A 19619-nucleotide genomic window follows, 5' to 3' on the forward strand; every position below is an offset into this window, starting at 1 on the left:
CATAACGCCCCCCTCCCTGTCACCACCACCACCGCCATCCTCCTCACGCACAAAAGCACTGCAATTAGTTGACTTAAGAGAGCTGAGGCTTAGCCAGCTGCAAGCAGAAAATAATAAAATACCTTGGAGGGGAGAGAGGCAGCAGAGGAAACAGCAGCCATGGAAGAATACAAATAACTGCCCTCAATTTCCCCTCCTCCCCCCCAACAAAACCCAAATCAAAGCCACGACTGCTGTGAGAAAGGCCGACCTAGATGCATCCCCACACTCCTCCGCTGAGAAAGCCGCACACGCCTGCATCTGGATCCAGGCGCTGGAGCTCCTGAGCAGCCCGTCTCCGTCGGGAGGAATGCATAGCTGGGATACAGGCAGGATCTTCTTTGTTCCGCATTAGCCGCAAGCATCGGTGAGTACAGCATCATCTGGGCGTCCATACTGCTGGGCAACGTTTGATATTAAGAAACATCAGGCTCCAGCCTGAGAGTTGCTTCAATTTCTTTCCCTTCCCTTCCTCCCTCCATGATGCCTTCAGGGTTAGCAGAAAGCAGACGACGGCAGTGGGGAGGAGGGGGGGAAGGTGGGGTCTCTCTGAGCCCCAAGGTGTAGGGAAATCAAAAATGGAGACACGCGTGACCGTGTCATGGGCATCGCATGCAGCCAGGCGTGGGGGTGAGGACAGAATACAGAATGTGCGTGCTGGGAGGACAGGCTGAGACACACCGGGCAGGGAGAGAGCCCTGCAACGCTCACAGCCAGCTCTCTGCTCCGATTCCTCTCGCTGCCAGTGCCTGTCATAAAGACGGACACCGGATTTACTCAGGCCTCTACGTAGCTTCATTACTTTCAAGCAGATACGCACAGACAGATTTGTCTCCCTCCAGATCATCACCCAGCGACACCCTCTGTAAAGACAAGCCTCCAAAGGAAGCAGGAAAAGCGCTGGCTCTCTAGAAGAGCCTTATAGCAACGGGTCAAACTCTGCCAGGTGCCCATTTCCCTGGGGACAGGCAGAGTAGCCCCATCCACTTGGGAAATCACCCCAGGTCCCTTATCCTAAAAAACCCGTTTCTGCCACTACCTAGGTACATTTACAGCGTAAAGGATGAGCTCAGGAAGAACATTCCAAACTGTCCTGCAGTGGATGGGTTAATGCACATGCCCAACATATGAGGTGATTTCACTTGAACACGTTCTATGTGAGATAAAGCCTGACTTTGTCCCCTCCGGGCTCAGGTGCTACTAAGCTTCAGCTGCAGCAGCATCCAGCCAAGAGCAGCGTATCTGCCATCTCCGACCAGGGCTGGTCCTGCAAGGACCGGTCCTGAGCCCTCCGCCAGACTGTGTTAGGATTTGCAGATGCAGTCCCTGGGAAATAGGTACAAAGGGTTGATTTTTGCTGGCTGGCAGCGTAGGAACCTTCCAGTGAAGTCAAAAGAATATATATGGTCTTAAGGGCCCCTCGTTCTGCTGGGGGGTTAGCATGACTGAGAACAAGGCTCGCTGGATCTGAATTTCTCCTGTTCATACCAGTGCAGGAGAAAGCCCAAACTGGGAGCAGCACACCCACCTTGCCTCCATTTGAGGCGCTCCAGGTTTTGGCATCTGCTGCGGTTTACCTGGGAGCAAGGCAGAAACGTGAATTCTTCAGGGGCGTGGAAGGACATTCAACATCCCTGTGAAGGCCTCCTCGCCCTCCTCCGTTTCCCTCTGGGTGCGGGGACAAGCGTGGGGATGGAGCACGGACCAGGCAGCAGCAGTCAGGAATTCCTCTGCAAAATCAAAGCCATTAACTTCTGCCCAGGCCAACAAAATGGAAACTGGTGCTACTGCCAACCCAACCTGAAACCAGCCTGGGAGGAGCATTTTCTTCTCATTTCCCTCAGGAGAGGTGCTCATTTATGTTGAGATTAGTATTGGAAGAGAAGTAGCAAGGGAAAAACAGGTGGGCATCAGCCCAGACAGTGTCGATCCTCAGGGAAAAGCGCTAAGGTCACAACAGAGCAGAGAGAAACCTGCTGCTTTGATCCAGAGCCAACCTCACCTCCTCTTTCTCACTCAACACGTGTCGAGTCACCACAAAACCCCGTGTCCTTGCCTTGCTGTTTTTGCGAAACGAGCAGCCATCACGCTGCTTCTCCGTAGAGCGAGGTTTCGGCATGCCCGCTCCGAACGGTTCAGATTAGACGCTCCCTGGTAGCGATGCTCGATGCCAACCTCTCCCCCTTCCACCTTCCAGCCTGAGCCCTTCCCCGAGGGAACCGCTGTGCAGCCAGCCCTCTCTGAGCACGATGGGAACCACAGAAGCCACTTTGCGGATGGAAAATGTGGATGTGAAGGAGGAGTGGCAAGACGAAGACTTCCCCAGGTTTGTTCCCTGCAAAAAAAAAAAAAAGCCAGGGACAATTTTATTTCTTCCTGTAAGAAACCAGCAGGCCACGGAGCAAGCAGGTCCCTCCCACCAGGCATCTTAACTCCAACAGGGCAATTCTGGCCAGAGAACAGAGCTTTTGTAGCAAGGCTGCTCTGAAAGCTTAAAAATTTTTGAGAGGCTTCTGGCAGCCCTCTGTGAGCATGCCAAGGAGAGGGCAAGGGGCTGGGTGCGGAGGACAGGGAGATTAGCATGGATGGATGGATGTGTACAGGGATGGATGGATGCATACAGGGATGGATGGATGGACGGACTCCTTCCCAGGCTGTGAATCAAGCAGCGTCTCCCCAGACAGAGCAGTGCTGCTTTCCCAGGGATTCGCCACAGGAAGCGGAGTCGTTGGGATGCAGTGACTGCTGGCACTGACATGCAGGATCTGAACGGTTGCAAACCTTGTAAGGAATGACGTGTGGGTGACAGCAGGCGCCGAAGTGGCAGCTCTCACCTTCGCAGACACTTTATTAGCTGCCCAGAGTGCCAAAAAAACCCCCAAACCCCCATAAGCCCAGTATGTGCTGAACTCCCCGCAGCCACCCAAAGGGTGCACCTACCCGCACCCCATCCAGGCGTTGCCCCACACCCCCAGCACTGCAGCCCCCGGCGCAGCAGCAGCTCGCTGGGGCACACGCAGCACGGCCACCACCAAGCCTTGCTGCAGCTGGGGTCTGGGCTGCTGAGGGGCTTTTCAGGGCTGCATCACCCTGTCCCAGCTGCAGCTGAATTCCCCTGGGCAGCCCACAGAGCCCCTGTATTCGCAGACAGTGGCGCAGTGTGCTGTGCAGGTGGGCGTGCACGGCCCCCACCGTGCTAGAAAGGATCTCCTGTTTCCCTCGGCACCGGCGGATGAGCTTAGCTCTGTTTAGCCCGGGTCCAGCTGCATCGCTAATCTAAGCACCTCTGTCTGCCAGCCCAGCGCCCGGCTCACAGGACGTGGCTTGTCCTTCCGCTGGCCCCAGAGGTGGGCTCAGCCAAGCCCAGACGAGTTTCTAGGATGGATTTTTTTTCTTTCCACTGAAAGCAGAGCCGGACAGAGTTTTGGGCTGATGCCCAACCAACTTAACACCCCCCACCCCGAGCCCTGTGCTGACGAGCTTTTAATTGAGCAGAAAACGAGGCATAGAGAGGAAAGCGCATTGACCCAAGGGTCCCTAGAAAATCTGGGGACAAAGCTGGACTAACACCCGGGCGCTACCCCACAGCATCACGCTGGAGCAGGAGCCGCCAGGCTCTGTTTCACACCTGCCATGCAAGCTGCAGACTTAGCCCAGCCACAGCTGAGCCTCCAAGGGGCATTTCTTCCGCAGAGCCCTCAGCGCCACCCAACACGGGCATCGTCGCTCCTGCCCAGCAAACGAAGCACAGGGAGAGGCAAGGGGATATGACCGTGGCCGGGTGGGAAGTCAGTGGCAGGGACAAGGCCAAACACACTCCCCAGCCTGCTGACAGACTGCTGCAGAAGGATTAAATCAGGAATGATGCGAGTGAAATTGAGCCCAAACAGCCACTAGGCAAATGAGTGAGTGCCAGCTGTGTTTAACTAGCATTAAAAATAAATAAATAATGGTTATCGAGACACTTCCCCCTAGAAGCATTAAAATAATAGGGCAGAAGCTGCTGCATGTGGGACAGTAGCTCTCTAGCAGATGATTTGCTGCATAGCTATTTTTGCTTAGCTGTGATTAACCAATCTTGCCAGGAAAAAAAAAAAAAAAAAAAAAGAACCCCACATAGCCTAGACAAAGATCTGGGCTGGGGAAACTGAATTCAGCTTCTCATTAAGGACGCAGGGCAACATTCCCATCCTTCCCCGAGAAGCTGATGTGCAGAACAAGCTCCTGCCTTGCAGGTTGCAAAGCTCCGACGCCAAGGCACTGAGCAAGCGGGGAGGAAAGGGTCCCCCCCTCCTGCTGCTCCCTGAAGGCTTAGCCTCCTCCCGACTGTCTGTCTCAGCTGTTTGTGCAAGTGCCGTCCCGCAATGATGCTGTAGCGGTGCCGCGGGGCGGATGCAGGAGCATGCTCACTCCATCACGCATCCATCGGATCATGGTCGGTGAAGGCTCGGGCTGGCTGGGGCCCGAGAGAAGGTGCTTATAGAGGGAAACCGGGCAGCAGGCTGGCAGCAGAAAGCAAAATGGTGGTACCTGACCCTTAGAAAACCTGCTTCATTCAGAAAATTTGGCATCTGGGGCTAGCTGCATTTGGGAAGGAAGATTGACACGGGAGACTGGGAGGGAACGGTTCAAGCATCCTCTGGGAAGGTAAGAAAGACCTTTTCTTCACCTCTGGCTTTTGAATTGCTTTTCTTAAATGAATCCCAGCATCAGAGAGCGGAGTGCCTGACTGCAGCACGTACCCTGGTACAGCTGGGCCTTCCCCCCCTCCCCTTTTGACACTGTCTCACCGAGTTGTGCCAGGCGCCTGCTCAGAGTCAGAAAAACAACCAGCCGGGCCTCGTCCGAGACAAAAGCAAAGAGGAGAGGAGAAGCTGGAAGGGGGGCAGAGGGATCTTTCTGACTGCTCAGGGATATTGTGGCAGCCCACAGGGTCCGGGTGCCGCACAAGCGAGCAAGGAGCAAGCGTCTTTGATCAGGTCTCCAGCTCTCATAAATATACAACAGCCAGCTAGGAGAGGATTATCCCTTAATCTAAATATTTATAGGGTTTAATTTGGCTGGTGGCTCTGGTGTCACGGCAGCATGAAGAGGAGCCTTTGTAGGGCAGCGCTAGGCTGCATCCTGCAGACTCAGAGGTATCGGTCCCCACCATCCCCCTCCCTGCCGTCGCTGGACACCAGCCCTGCGCACAGTCCCATCCCCCTTCTCACAGCACAGCCTTAAAACTGGTGGGTTTCCCCCACATTTCCCCCCAGGGCTGTCCCAGCACCCAGGATTTTACACCTGGAGACGTGATTTCTTCCCCCTATTGAGAGGGAGCTTCCAGCAAGGGGCGGGTGAAATGAGCACGGCTCAGAAGGTCCCTTTGAAACAGACCTTCAACATCAAGAACTTGTCATGGGCTTGGTGGGGTTTGGTCATGCTGCACAAGAAGTTTCAAACCCAGCTAATGCCAAGGGACAGGCACAAATCCCAGCTCGACTTAAGGGGGAAAAGCGTCCAGAAAGCAGCTCAGGGTGGGCGGTGTGCTGCTCAGCCACCAGCGAGGGTCCCTCACCGCAGTCCTGGGGACGCTGACTTCACTGACCCCCAAATGGGTCAGGAGCAACTCCAGCAACTTCCAAAGGGCAACAGCCACACTATGAGATTTGGCATTAGCATCTGTTCGGGAAAGTCAACTTTTAAATCAATTGATGCTTCTAGCCTCCGGCTGGAGGCACGGTGATTTATACCAGGAGGGCGCAGGAGCCAAGCATGAGAAGCTGCAAATCCTGACCTCTGCCGTGGAGCCCCAGGAAAGGAGCAGTGGGTCAGCCTTTGGCTCCAAAATACGGGTTTGAGTGCTGGTGCCTGGATATTAGCTCAGAATGAACCTGCTTCCAGACCTCAGCAGGGTTTGGGTATTGCTGTCAGCTTTTGTCAAACAGAGGTTGAGGTAAGGATGGGGTGACGATTCTGGGATCACACCTAAGGTTTGATCCTTGCCTCGAACACCAGCTGCCTTAGAGCAAAGTCACTACAGACCAAGGAGGCAGCTGCCTCCCGGGAGAGGTGGTTGTGGCGGGCGCTTATGGATAAAGATTTGCTCTGCTGCAGCCAGGGCCTGTGGCAAAAGGCAACTGCAGAAGATGCTCCCTGGTACCCTTGATGAGGAGCCCTAGAGCTTGGCACTGCCTCTCAAACTTCTGACGGAGGTAAAGAGGGGGATAATATGGAGAAAGCAAGGATGCTACCAGGGTCTTCTGGGGATAGGATTTGTTCCCGTGTCCCTAGATGGATTTTCCAGCCTCTTGGCTGAACAGCAGTATGAGGGATGTATTTGGGCGGGTGGGGGGTAAATGCAGGGAGTGTTTGGAGGTTACTAGGGATTGCACAGTGCTCCACTAAGAAAGCACAGCTGCTGGGATGCTCACAGGCAAAAGGAAAAGGGCAGAGCACACGTGGGGTTGTATGTTTTTCCCTGATGTCCCCAGTTCTCTCCACTGTCTGCCATGGAGTGACTGTGTCCTAAACATCACCTGTTGTCTCCTGTCTTTTTACCTCCGCACCTCGGCTTGCCTGCAGACCTCTCCCAGAAGAGACAGGGATGGAGTCACTGGGCAGCCCTACAGAAGACGAGAATACATCCTGTAAGTACCAGCCTGCCTTCTCAGGAGTTCAAAGGAAAACAAGGCTATGGGAATGGCAGCTTGCAGTTAGGGCAAAAGCCAGTTCCCTTGGAGTATCCGCAAAAAATTCCCATGTGGGAGAGGAAACCAGCAGAGATCTGAATTTGCTAATCTTTCACAAGAAGCTGGGGGGAGGAAATAGGTGTCTCAGAAGCGTGGGGACTTTTATCCAGCCATACCTGCTGATCATACGTCCCAGCTATGATCCACCACCCTTGTGGACTCCCAAGACCATAGCCTGAAATATGCATAATGAAAGCACCATGTCTTGCACTCAGGATACAGAACAAGGACAACCTGTCAGTTATTTTCCTTTTAACTCCAGCTCCCCCAAATACGTTAAACTTTAATGGGGCGCATCGTAAGCGGAAGACACTTGTTGCACCTGAAATCAACATTTCCCTGGACCAGAGTGAAGGCTCCATTCTCTCCGATGACTTCCTGGACACACCAGATGACCTGGACATTAACGTGGACGATATCGAAACCCCTGACGAGACAGATTCCCTCGAATTCCTGGGGAACGGGAACGAGCTGGAATGGGAAGGTAAAAGGCGGTATGGGGTGGATGTCTGCAGGGGTTGTGGCTTTTTTTAGCCTCATTCTAACCACTTTTGACACCACTCACCATCAGCAGCTGAGAACAGACTTCCTCAGCAGTGAAGCACAGCACACACAACCAAGCCTCATCTTCCAGACAACATCTGCCCCACCAGGACCCCAGCCAGAGCCCAGAAGCCTCAGTGCTGTTATCTCAGCACTTCCATCTGGGGATAGCGTGGGCAGAAGTAGTTCAGGGACTTGCAAACACCAGTCTAGCCAAAATTCAGGGTAAGGCATAAGGCTGTGGACACACATGCCCTTCCTGCTGCAGCTGGGCCACCAGGCCAGGCTGGAAGGTGCTGCCTGCCAGGCTCTGCCAGTAGAGCTGTCACATGAACGTTCAAACATCTTGAATAACGTGGGCTTGGCTAACCTGGCTGATTTGGGGTCAGGCTAAGGAGTACTTGTGCAAGCAGCTCTGCTAGCAGATGAGAAGACAACCCCTCTGGCACAGGCAGTGCCCTCTTCAGCCAGTATAGGTGGATCTGAAGGAAGATCCAGCAAAAAGTCCAGTGCCTGACCTGCGACTGCAGGTTCTATAAGCAAGATGAGATGTTAAGTTTATTTCTATTACAATTTGGCAATGGAGCAAGATTATCAAGAACCACAAACTTACACAGATCAAAGTTGCAGATGAAACAGGTCATCCTCAGTCTGTGGTTGTTACTGTCTCTTACTGCACACCAAAGCTCTCACAGAGCCTCTTTATACGTTATATTAAAGGCAGAAGTGTTTGTCCCTTTTCCAGATGACACTCCTGTAGCCACAGCCAAGAACATGCCTGGGGACAGTGCAGACCTGTTTGGGGATGGTGGGACAGAAGATGGGAGTGCTGCTAATGGACGGCTCTGGAGGACTGTCATCATCGGAGAGCAGGAGCACCGCATCGACCTCCAGATGATCAAACCCTACATGAGAGTGGTGACACACGGAGGTGAGGGAGAGGGCAGACTAATCCTGGCTTGGTGGATTTCTTTCAGTCCATCTTTGTCAAAGTGGAGCGGATGCCATGACTGATCGTTCTGACTGTCTTTAAGGAAAAATTGCTATCTGCTTTGTACCACTACATGGCAGATAAGCACAAAAGCACCCAGCTCATGCTAAAAAACATATAGCCACTGCAGCAATGTTTCGGTAAACAAGGTAGAGATAACACCAGCTCTGAGCGAGACAGAGTATATACCCCGACCCTCAGCCCTGGGTGCGGGTAGCATCACCGGTGATGGAGTGCAGATATCTCTGGAGGCACAGGTCAAGGTCGTTACATCCACAGTTAGTGGCCATTTCTGAAATCTGAACAAAGCCAGGCAGCAACCGAGGGCAAAGCCCTCAGCTCTGTGCTCTGACACACACACATTCCTTCCTTGAACCCCACATGCACATTATAGCCAAAACCAGGATCAGAGGCACATCTGACCTTGAAAGAGGTCAGTAAGAGACACAAACATTTAGCCAGAGCTGAAGAGAGGCACAAAAAGCAGCACAGGCTCACATTTGGCAATACATCTTCACTGCTATTTTTCCTTCAACTCTTGCATCTCCCCCCCGGAAAGAATCGTTGATACTACCTGTGTCTTTCTTTCCCAGGATACTATGGAGAAGGTCTCAATGCCATCATTGTCTTCGCTGCCTGCTACCTCCCGGACAGTAACCTGGCTGATTACCACTACATCATGGAGAATCTCTTCTTGTAAGTGGCTGGTCAAGGTCTATGAGGGAGAGGAGGGCAAGGAAGGTTATTCGGGCTCTGGGGAAACAGTTTCCCTGTATTCATTGCATCAGGAACCTCAGGTGGAAATAGCTTGAATCCAGGCCAAATGTACCCAGTCTGCAGCTGCAGACTGGAGCGAGCATCACTGGGTGAGACACTGCCCACAGCATTCGCATCCAAGTCCAGTAAGTCAAAGCATTCAAACACTCAGTGTTAATTATGCCAGTGATGGACTCACAACCAGGCTAGGACATACGTATACAATGCTGAACAGCTGGGAGATGCTGCTGCCAGGCAGAAGAATGGCACAGGGATGTCCATCACTGTATGCGCTATGCTAACATGTACCAGTGACCCCTTACCCCTGGGCTTCCTGCGGAGGTGCCAGGAGAATCTGAAACCTATCCCAAGAAAGGGTCTGGAGGCCTTTTGGGATGCACACAGGCACTTGAAGAAACCTCAAGGGACCTTTTTTGAGTCTGATGTCCCCATTGCTTTTGATCACCACCTGACAGATACGTGATCAGTAGTCTGGAGCTGCTGGTGGCTGAGGACTATATGATTGTGTACCTAAATGGAGCAACGCCCCGGAGGAGGATGCCAGGCCTTGGCTGGCTCAAGAAATGCTATCAGATGATAGACAGAAGGTGAGAAGCCTGCTGGTGTCTTCATCCTTCCCTGTCCTCTTCCCACATCTCTTCCTTGCAGCCTTCCCCAGCCACCCCTCCCTTCCTCACTCTTCAGATTCTGTAATTCCTTCCTCTATCACAGCTTTCTTGACTTACTCCAGGCTCTCTTCATCTCCTCTTTTCCCTCACAAACACCTTCCCAAAGATCAGGCTAACACAGGACCCAAGCCTGCCAGGTCTGAGCTTAAATAGGGTTCCTAAGGCCATGGGCAGGGCTTTTGTCTGGAGACACCCAGCTGAGGCTGGTGAGCATCATAATGCTTATTAGTGCCCTAACATGTTACAGATGACTTTAAGAAAAGGTATTTTGAATGTGACTTTCTGTTCCATGGCTTTTCCACAGGCTGCGTAAGAACCTCAAAGCATTGATAATCGTGCATCCTTCATGGTTCATCCGGACAGTGCTGGCTATATCCAGACCCTTCATCAGGTAAATATAACATGTTCCCAAGCTCAGCTGGTTTTGGAGTGGAAATTTAATCTCCTGAATCAGATCTTAAGCTCACCTTTAACTAGTAGTGACCAAGGTAGGTGAAGCTGTTTGTCCTACAGCTCTCTGATACTTCCAAGGACAACTCTAGGGGTGGTTTTAGGAGACACTGTGGTGGTCTGGATCCAGACCAAAGTTTGTCCCAGTGGGTAGCACATAAAGATTTACTGGGAAGCGCAGGAATGGTGGTCCTTTTTTTCTTTCCTACAGATATTGAGAGGTGGGGTCAAAGTGAGGTACAGTAATGTGACATCTCACCACAATTTTTAGTCACCAGCATATTAGTGCTGGGAGGAGATGGGTACACTCAGACTACAGAGGATACAGAGATGCAGAACTCCCCATTTCCATCAGGAAAATTCTGACTTCCTATGGAGAGAACATCAAAACAAGCCCTCAAGCACGTGCTCTCTCTCTCTCTTTGCCAGTGTAAAGTTTATCAATAAGATCCAGTATGTTCACAGCCTGGAGGAACTGGAGCAACTTATCCCAATGGAGCACGTACAGATTCCAGACTGTGTCTTACAGTGAGTATCAGAGGGACCCTGGGGCACGCGTAGCTCTGAGGAGGCCCAGGACAAAAATCCTGTGTAGCGGGATATTGTGTTGAGTCAAAACCCACGTACTGGAAACACAGAGCCTCGGGCAAACCTTATCTCACTCGTACCCTGGTGCCAAGCAAGAGCCCGCACGCTGCGCTAGTCTGCAGTTTCTGTCGCCTTCAGAGCGATCACTGCATTTTACTAAAAAGCAAACGGTCCCAACTGAGTAACATTTAAAGAACATCTCCTGTTTGTTGCAGATATGAAGAAGAGAGGATCAAGGCCAGAAAAGAAAGGTAAAATTAATTTCAAGGGGGAATGGAGGGTGGGTTCATTTTCTCAGGATGTTGCTGCACTTTTGCTTTCTCTCGTCATTATTTCTGTTATAACCAGTCAATTCTGTGTTCATCTTAGCCTGATAGCCCACACAGCCTATGCTTATTTTCTACTGATTCTCTTAAAATAAGCGAAAGCTGCAGGAGGGAGGAGAAGCTTGATTGCAAGTTTATTTGTCCATAGAACTGTTCCTATTAACCCCACAAGTGCACACATCCTGAACGTGCACCGTATGTGCTCACAAAGATCATCCGAAATCACTCCATGTATAAAGATGGCACGATTTTCCCCGTGTGACCATACAAACTGACCTTAAAGTGGAAGCTAGTGCTTATTTTAAAAGCCACATCATTCTGCTAGAGTGGCACAAAGAGGACCATTAGTTTACAGGTTGGTTTGGTTCATTTTCTAGACCCGTTCTATCACTGGTGATTTAGGTCAGAAGCGCTGGCCATAAACAGTGATAACAGTCAGCTCCGCTAAAAGCAAAAGGCAATCGTGGACAAAGGGAAGCCCAGCTGGGTCAACACGAGAGCGACGTGCTGTAATAACACCTCCTCGTGCACGTGAACGGAATGGGAGATGCCGGTTTGAGAGGCTTCAGTTCAGCGTTGGCTGCTGAAACGCAAGTTGCCCAGCCCAAATTAAGCAGCTACCTCCCTCTAGGGCATCCTGCAAGCATTAGGATTATCAGGGTTGCATATCACAGGGACTAATAGTCATTTCTGATCAGACCTGTAACCTCTGAGGTCCAGCTATCTCTCTAGAAAAGCCTTAGATACTCTTATCTTTCACACTGCCTGCTCCTGGATGATAGATTTCAAATGCAATTTGTGTTTACAGGGCAGAAGAGAAACAAGACATGGCTGAGAAGGAAAGGTAACTATTCTTTCTTATTTATCCTTTGCTTATAAGATAACTTAATCAGTCTTTGGTGCGGAGAATGGCCCTATTGCTTGGTAGCACCCCCTGGGGAGCCAGGCTCTGCACTCTCAGGAGATGTTTGGACCCAAGAGGACATTTCTCAAGTGTCTGGGAACTGATAAAGCCTCTCCTTTCCCTAACAGCTCCCTGTGCCGTCGCTTTTGTGACGTTACTGACCGTCACCTATAGCAATGGATTCCTGATGCTGTCAAGCTAGTGGCCCCATGGTCATGGACCAGAGCCAGAGGCACCAGGGAACGTTCTCCTGACATTCAGTTGCAGCATTTGCACGCTGGCGCAATGCAGGGGGACAAATACTGCGGTCAGGCACATCTTGGGTGTGCATAAAGGCAAGATGCGAGGCTGTAACATTAGATGGGAAGGAAAATTCTAGGGAGGTTTGGAAGACAGTGCAACATCCTATGCCAGGATAATTTGGCCTGGTTTTGGCTCTGCTTCAGAGTGACATAGCCTCTTTTTTTTTTTTTTTTTTTTTTTTATTCTATCTAACTAGCTCCTGAGGGGGAACAGTGCATATTTCTGCTATTCTCTTCCCAGAGCAGAAGGAGCTTTGATCAAAATTCCCAAGGTCCATTGGATGAGTCTGAATTGTTCCAAGAAACAAATGGAACTTCAGGGCCAAAAGGATGATTAGTTTGTGGTGGAGATTCACTTATTGTTTTGCTGGTTCTCTTCCAAGCAGGCCTGTGCCCCCAGCAGAGGATCAAGAAACCAGGTTTGATTTGTACCTCGCTCTTGCGTGTGTCTCTCTCTGTGCGACGGATTTCATTGCGTTTGTAAATCCACTAACGGGAAAGGCAAGACTGGGTTAGACCCAGGACCTCTTTAGCCCAGCGCCACTCACCAACACGAAAGAGGCATCAGCCAATCTGCAGCAGCGGGGTACAGAACCGGGAGGCTGCTGACGCCCTCACCCCACCGCGGACCGTTCACAACTGCAGCTGCTACGGAGGCACCTGCGAAAAGCTGCGCCTCTCTAAATTCCCTGGCATTTGCCGTATGGTAAAGGTGTGCACATGGGCGTTTACTGCAGGGCTGCCTGCTTTACCCTACCGGGACTTTTTCACGGTCCTATGCACTCGGGAAAAATCCTTAGAGAAGAAGAAAGCCCGTTAACGCTGGGAATGACATCATTATCTTTGGCCCTGATACACTTTTGTAGAGGATTACACCCAAACACACTCATATTTTTTGACACAGTGGGAATAACAACATTTATACTTTGCTTTCTAAAAATAACTCTGTCTTTCTGTTCCTTCCCAGCATGTCATGAATCGAAGTAGAGTGGAATGAATGGAGCAGAAGAATGACGCAGCCTGGCAGTCACCCACGTAAATGACCTTTTGGTGTAAGACCTTGCCGCCATCTTATTCCGAGTTCTGTAAGATCACGGAGCCTGCCTCCCCTGTCTCCAAGATGCAAAGTCCTTTAAACATTTTGGAAACATTTTACTTAAAAAAACCCAAAAAAACCCCACAACCAACCAAACAAAAAGCCACCACAAAACAAAACAAGCCAAGAATAGCACTTTTCAGGACAGGTTCCAGTGTGTTTCAATAATGGTCTGTGGAGAGCTTTTAAGTAGTGCAAATAGATGCCATGTTTCCTCTTAGTAAGTTAAGAGCTTTGTAGTCCATTAGTCACCAGCCCAGAAAGAGATATATTTTTTGTTTAAATTATAAACCCTTCCCCTAACTTGCTGCTGGCCAGCACTGCGACATTTTGCTTTAAACCGCACACCCAGTTTCTCTCATACAGACACTACGACAGCCATTGCCCCAGGGAATAACTAATACAGGCAATGAAAAGAGCGCATTTTCGTCCTTTCTATAGCCAGTGTATGTTTTTTCCTGAAAATACCAAGTGCCCACCGGCCTAGGCACCTCTTCCAGCCTTGACTGCCTCAGTTATTTCATTGCCAGTTCCTCTTATTAACTCACACCGAACCGTTCCTATGAGTAAACGCCATGGGGTTTTTTTCCTGATTTGTTCTGTCTCGGTTTGTAAGGCACTCTGATAACTTTGAAAGAGAGTTCCATGCGGCATGGCAGCCTCCACAGAACCTTCTTGTGAGCATCTTCTCATAGCAACGCACACACACCAAAAAGGTCTGGTTTTAAGAAGGAGCCTTACGGATGGGAAAGTTTTTCACGCCTTGTCTTTGTATTGATTTCATGACACTGGACAATCATTCACTATTAATACCTCCTGTCGCGGAGACAAGCTGCTAAATGTTTGACATTTCCTACTCGCTGTCCCTGGGCAATGAAGGTCTCATCTGTAATCATACCTGGAGGTGGAGGATGCTGCAGATGTGGAGGCAGGACACCATGTCCGAGTTCAGCTCCTCAGTTAGCCGAGGGATGCAGACGTGATATTGAAACTCTGAAATTCGTATTTTGGATTCATGAGGATTCTGTGAGCAAAGGAGGGAAGAAAATTTAAGAAATGAATCTGGCCAAAATCATTTGGGAACTCCTCATTTCACCAGGCCAGCTTACATAAACTGTCTCAAATGCATCAGGTAAAGCCCCTTGCAGACAACTGCAGGTGAAGAGTTGCTGGCGTATCTCACCACTGAAGGAATATTTCAAACCTGGCAACCCTAGCCCACGGCTATTTGAAATCGCCACCGCTTCGCTGGGCTCTGAAATCCCCTGGAGGACAATTCTGGCAAAGCAAGATTTTCCTCAAGACAGGGACATCTCTGTATACGTAACGCTTCTCTTTTTTTTTTTTCCTTTCAGTGAAGGAAACTGCTACAGATGAGATCTTTATTTCCCTGAACGCTACAAGGGAGCACCAAATATGCTTTCTAACGTTATTTCTCATTTGGTATATGCTTTTCTCGTGCACTTCTGTCATGGATGTATTTACTGATTTACCGAACAGACCTTTGCATGAAACACAGAGCACTGTATCCACAGAAGCACCAACCTCCATGGCTTTCTAGAAATTTCATTACGAGTCAGCTATTGACAAAGTGAATTCTACGCTACAAGGGACAAACGGCACTTCAGGTTTTCTGGAGTTGAGGTTTTATGCCAATAACACCTCTCCGCAAAAGGCGTTCTGTCCTGAGCTTTCCAAACAGCCAGCAGACATCTGTTTCAAGGCAGAAGCGGCAGTCAGAAATTTTCAAACATTAATGCGTTAACCCGATGTGCAACGCTGGGCATCCTTTTTCACACACCGTCTGTCGGATGGACAAAAGGAACCCACTGAAATTAAGAAAGGACTCTTCTGACAAAATTAATTTTAGCTCAGACTATAAACAATCGCAAATCTCCCTGTAGTGTTAGAATTCACTGTCTCCCACCGATACTACTTAAACCTAGATTTTCCTTTTTTCTTTTGAGACCAGTTTTGTGCGTTTAGATAAAAAAATCATCTGCTATGCTTTCCACAAAAGAATGCAATGCGGTTGGACACCGAAAGGCAAGTTTACAATTATATAATGAACAAAATTGAGAGAATGTTTAATAATGTTTAAAAGTACAACTCTAGAAACCTTTTATGCCTCTGTAGTTGCTAAACGGTTCAGTGAAAAATGTTCACAACATCATGGGAAATACTGCTGTTATGGAACACCTGGGCACGGAAGATAAGAAACCTCGAAAATGTTGTCTCAGGACCTGAAGAAATGGATTCCTCCTCGGTCCTCAGCAGTAACCATACCAGAAGAATGTTTTTTCGGTTGGTTTGTTGTTGGGGTTTTGTTCTCCAAAGAAGACGCTCTGTCTACGTTTTCAGAAAGAACTACAGAATGAGGCAACCTGAAGATGAAACTTCGTATTTTTTCAAGTAATTCCTTCAGGGCGAGGTTAAGAGTTCAGCTGTGAAAAGGGCAGATTACCAGTTTCATTTCAAGATAGGAAGGAAGTTGTTTGTTTGAATACAAAAGTCAATTTGTAACTTCTTTGAAACAATTTTTCAAAAAGTGCACTTTCTGATAGAGCACTCTAAGTAGTATGCACTATATTTTAATTTTTAACAAAATTTTATGAGTGTAACATAAATTTTATGTTCATGGATGGATGGATGGATGGATGTCTATATGTCTTTTCAACATAGAAAAGAACCTGCAACCCATAATGGAGAACTATAGCTAAATGTAAATGTGCATTTTTATAGCAACAACAACAAAGTATCATTGACTTCTTTCAGTTATTTTTAGATGCTACTTGAAACCAAAGTAGCTACAAATTCTTTGACAGAAACACGGAACCAATCGAGCTGGCAACGTCCCTTCACCAAATACGGAGCAACGTACCTAAGTTGGATGGGAACAGACCTGCACGGGCTTCAAACAAAATCAGATCCACGTGCCGTAACAAACACACCACCAAATACGCTGCATTCGTCGTTAGAAGATCTTTAGAAATTTGGATCCTCCTCGCAGAGGAGGCGAGAGATTGCCAGAGGCTCTCAAGGAAGCTGATGAAAGTTTCGGAGGCTGCAGACAGAATATAATCGCTTTGGCGGGGAGTTGTCAACCAGTGGCTTAAACCCGAGGACTTGCCTCGCACAAAAGTCAAGCGGTGACAATAGACGAAATGGAAATCTGAGGTGGCCGAAGCCATTTTACATATTTCTTTGCCAGTTCCTTAAAGAGGGCTGCTCGCGAAGCCTGTTTGCAAAAGGGTTTACCCACCGAGCTCTACGTTTCCACTGGAGATGCAGATTACAACAGAAATACGCTATACCGGGAAAAAAAATATGTTGCTAGTAAAAGTGCATTTACATTAGGACTTCTGCCAGTATATATAGATATGTTTAAAAAATAAAACGAAATAAACTGCATCATTTTAGCAATACTGCTATACTGGTCAATGTTCCAAATGTACGCCAGGCCTTGTTTCAGCCTCATAAAAACATCTCCGAAGGATAAATATTTTGACTTCTGAATGCACTGTATTATATCAAACAGCAGGTATTGCCAACAACATTTTTCTAATCTTGGATTCTACCTTTCATGAGATTTTCTAATGGTGAATCCATGTAGAGCCACATTTTAGCTGCAGAAAAAAATTATTTTACACCCACGATAGCGTATTCGCGAAAGTCATGGTATTCTTACTCACAGTCTAATTAATGGCTGAATTGCAACGTTCACCGAGCATCAGCCTGCAAACTGAAAAATCAGATCCCTTCCTGATGGCAGACTAGGAAATACCTTCCCATCCCTTTAAGGTAGCCACAGGACTTGACCTGGCCTTTGGAAATGCTGGCACTTGTCACCGCATCGCGCAGCAACCGTCAGATTTATACAGTTAAACTACTTTGCTTTAGCACATATAGGAATCACCCAGATTTGGGACTTGTCCAGTAATTTTCTTTCCAATTCACAAGGCAGACACGGGAAATAAAACCGCGATGCTGCTGTATATTCAAGTTGGATGATTAGTACAATTTCTTCTGTACAGTGCCGTGTAAATGTGAGTGGATATTTAGAGCATACCTCATTGCAGTTTTTCCATCTATTTTTTCCAAAGATGATTTGCTTACAGATGTGCATTACACACGTATGAGAAAACCTAAGCGGTAAAAGTTTTAAAAGCAACGCATCTTCTATTTTACATACCTAGGGATGAAAAAACAAAAGAGTTAATGAAACACTGGTGGCAATAAGCTCAGATTGGCCTGACCACAGGTGAAACGTACAGGCAAAATTGCTATAAATACAAAAGCACACGTTTTCTCTTTTGTATTTCCATATTTACTGGCAGTCGAAAATACAGCATGCTACTGGTAAAGTGAATTTTAAAAAGTCACCACGACAATATAACATAATCTATCTCGGGTTTTTTTTTCCTTCGTAGTGGGCCCTTTTAACCCAAACCTACATGTAAAAATGTGTGACCTGTCATTTTTCTAAAGTGTTTGTAATTAGGTGGTTTATGCTAGAAGACATAGATTGCTGTTAAGTATGTATTATTATTTTTGCTTTGTATTATTCCATAAAAATCTGTGGATATTCAATTAAAATGAGACTAATCCTTAAGCAAAAATGCATACCCCTCTTTTCGTCAGTATCTTTTATTTAGACTTTGGCTCCATATGGAAAAAATGATGCAAATTTTTGTTTGGACGCTATTCTCTTGACTAAAGCAAGTCAAAGGCCTCCCTGGCGATTATGATACTGCAAAATGAACCTCTCAGGATGTTTTTACTAAAATAATTTCTACCAATACAGCGTCTGAGCTTTCCAAGTTTCCCTCAGTGTTACGCTTTAGAAAAGAGCCAGGGAAAAAATTGCTTCCCTTGGATTTCTATCAACCTGTACAGAACCATACATGTCTCAAGTTTTTTAATCTCACATGCTTTTGACTTATTATTTATACTCAAATTGATAAAATGATTGGGAATTAAATCGCAAAAACAAACACACTCAAAAAACCCCCAAACCACAACCAAAAAACCCACAAAGCTGCTTAAACAGGAAAAAAACCCCCAAACCCTTATAAATAACTATTTACAGGGAAATGGCTGAGATGATGTCTAATCTGCGTGGGTTTTAGATAGGTTATTAACATATTTCAGTTAATGAATTGGCAGTATGAATACGTACAAGTCTAATCCTATAACGAGCATTACTACATTCATGCTGTGAAATAACTCATTCAGGAAATGCATATTTGTTTCATTGAGTATATATTCGTGGGGTTACACTTTTGCAGCATGTATGTATGAAAGCAGGTTTTTCACTAAGATTCTATTTTCACCAAAAAAAACCCTTCTACCCCAATCATATTAATACCGTATTTTTTTTCTGCTCCTCCTCCCTGATTTTTTTGTGAAATGTACGTACAAAAGTTTGTAGAAGGAATTGCAATGCTATGTGTCAAATATGCCATTTTTAACCTTGGATTAAGTCTGGGCGGGCAATAACGACGCAGGAACCTGTTCTTGCAGGGGTGTAACAGTAGTATGCTGCTAACCCCAGGCAGCGCACTAGAAAATCCTGTAGTTACGTGCTTTTGCAGCACCTCTGATGTAGGCAGATGTTTTTTAGGTTAGGAAAGAAACACTTCTAAAATATTTCAAGTAGCTTTGCAGCGAAAGGCCCGTAGCATCACCGGTGTGTCAGGAAGGAATCTGGTCAGTGCTGACAAAAAAGGGAGACAGAGAGTCTTGGTTGAGGTGTGCCAAACCCCAGCTCTAAGCACAAAGAACGCAACCAACACGGCAGACAAAGTTCAAAAGCTCATTGTGTTATGACTACACCATGCCACAAGAAATAAGGATTAGCTGCTACCCTACCAAAGCAACAAAGTTTCCCAATCAGGAGACAAGATGTCTTTCTTCAAAAGAAAACATACCCTTTAATCAGCCTTTGCTGTAGTTTTCCATCAGCCACATTATATTCCTCTATTTGACTGATGGCAATTTTATATTATTATTTTTATTTCGCGCTCTTTAAAAGCTACAAACACTCTCTAGAACAGACATTTTACAAGACCTCTGCAGCAAACTGGCTGCCATTTAAAAGATACAGAAGAGAGGCATTTGAAAAAAAACCCCAGAATCTTTTACACATACTAAGATCCCATTGTTGGTTTGAGGGTTTTTGGCAGAACGGGAGAGAAAAGT

The 19619-nt window shown here is 47.7% G+C and overlaps 1 protein-coding gene and 1 long non-coding RNA gene across 8 annotated transcripts in view; one reads left to right on the top strand and one right to left on the bottom strand.

Moving 5' to 3' along the window:
- Nucleotides 1-18037, top strand: ATCAY (ATCAY kinesin light chain interacting caytaxin). 7 transcript variants are annotated; one of them, XR_012839009.1, is made up of 13 exons: nt 1-406; nt 2237-2365; nt 6607-6671; nt 7036-7257; nt 8062-8247; nt 8901-9003; nt 9540-9671; nt 10057-10143; nt 10632-10730; nt 11006-11041; nt 11925-11960; nt 12564-12741; nt 13290-18037. XR_012839009.1 is itself a non-coding variant. In XM_075776732.1 (13 exons), exons 2-13 carry the CDS (start codon nt 2289-2291, stop codon nt 13297-13299), a joined length of 1089 nt encoding a protein of 362 aa, XP_075632847.1. In that variant the 5' UTR covers nt 2-406; nt 2237-2288; the 3' UTR covers nt 13300-18037. The 7 variants fall into 7 exon arrangements, 5 of the variants coding, with proteins under 5 accessions (XP_075632847.1, XP_075632849.1, XP_075632852.1 ...); XM_075776732.1 differs by having other exon boundaries at nt 2-406; nt 12706-12741; XM_075776734.1 differs by having other exon boundaries at nt 2-406; nt 12709-12741.
- The window catches only part of LOC142605316 (uncharacterized), a 12921-nt gene continuing 9134 nt past the window's right edge, over nt 15833-19619 (bottom strand). Inside the window, exon 5 of the long non-coding RNA XR_012839011.1 lies at nt 15833-19134. This is a non-coding gene — a long non-coding RNA (uncharacterized LOC142605316). The remainder of the gene's footprint in view (nt 19135-19619) is intronic.

Source organism: Balearica regulorum, chromosome 26 (assembly GCF_011004875.1).
Source record: "Balearica regulorum gibbericeps isolate bBalReg1 chromosome 26, bBalReg1.pri, whole genome shotgun sequence".
Lineage (NCBI taxonomy): Eukaryota > Metazoa > Chordata > Aves > Gruiformes > Gruidae > Balearica > Balearica regulorum.

Coding starts and splice junctions, on each gene's coding strand:
- ATCAY (XM_075776732.1), top strand. CDS start 2,289: ATGGGAACCACAGAAGCCACTTTGCGGATGGAAAATGTGGATGTGAAG. Junction 2,366..6,606: donor CAAGACGAAGACTTCCCCAG/GTTTGTTCCCTG, acceptor GCTTGCCTGCAG/ACCTCTCCCAGAAGAGACAG. Junction 8,248..8,900: donor GAGAGTGGTGACACACGGAG/GTGAGGGAGAGG, acceptor TTTCTTTCCCAG/GATACTATGGAGAAGGTCTC.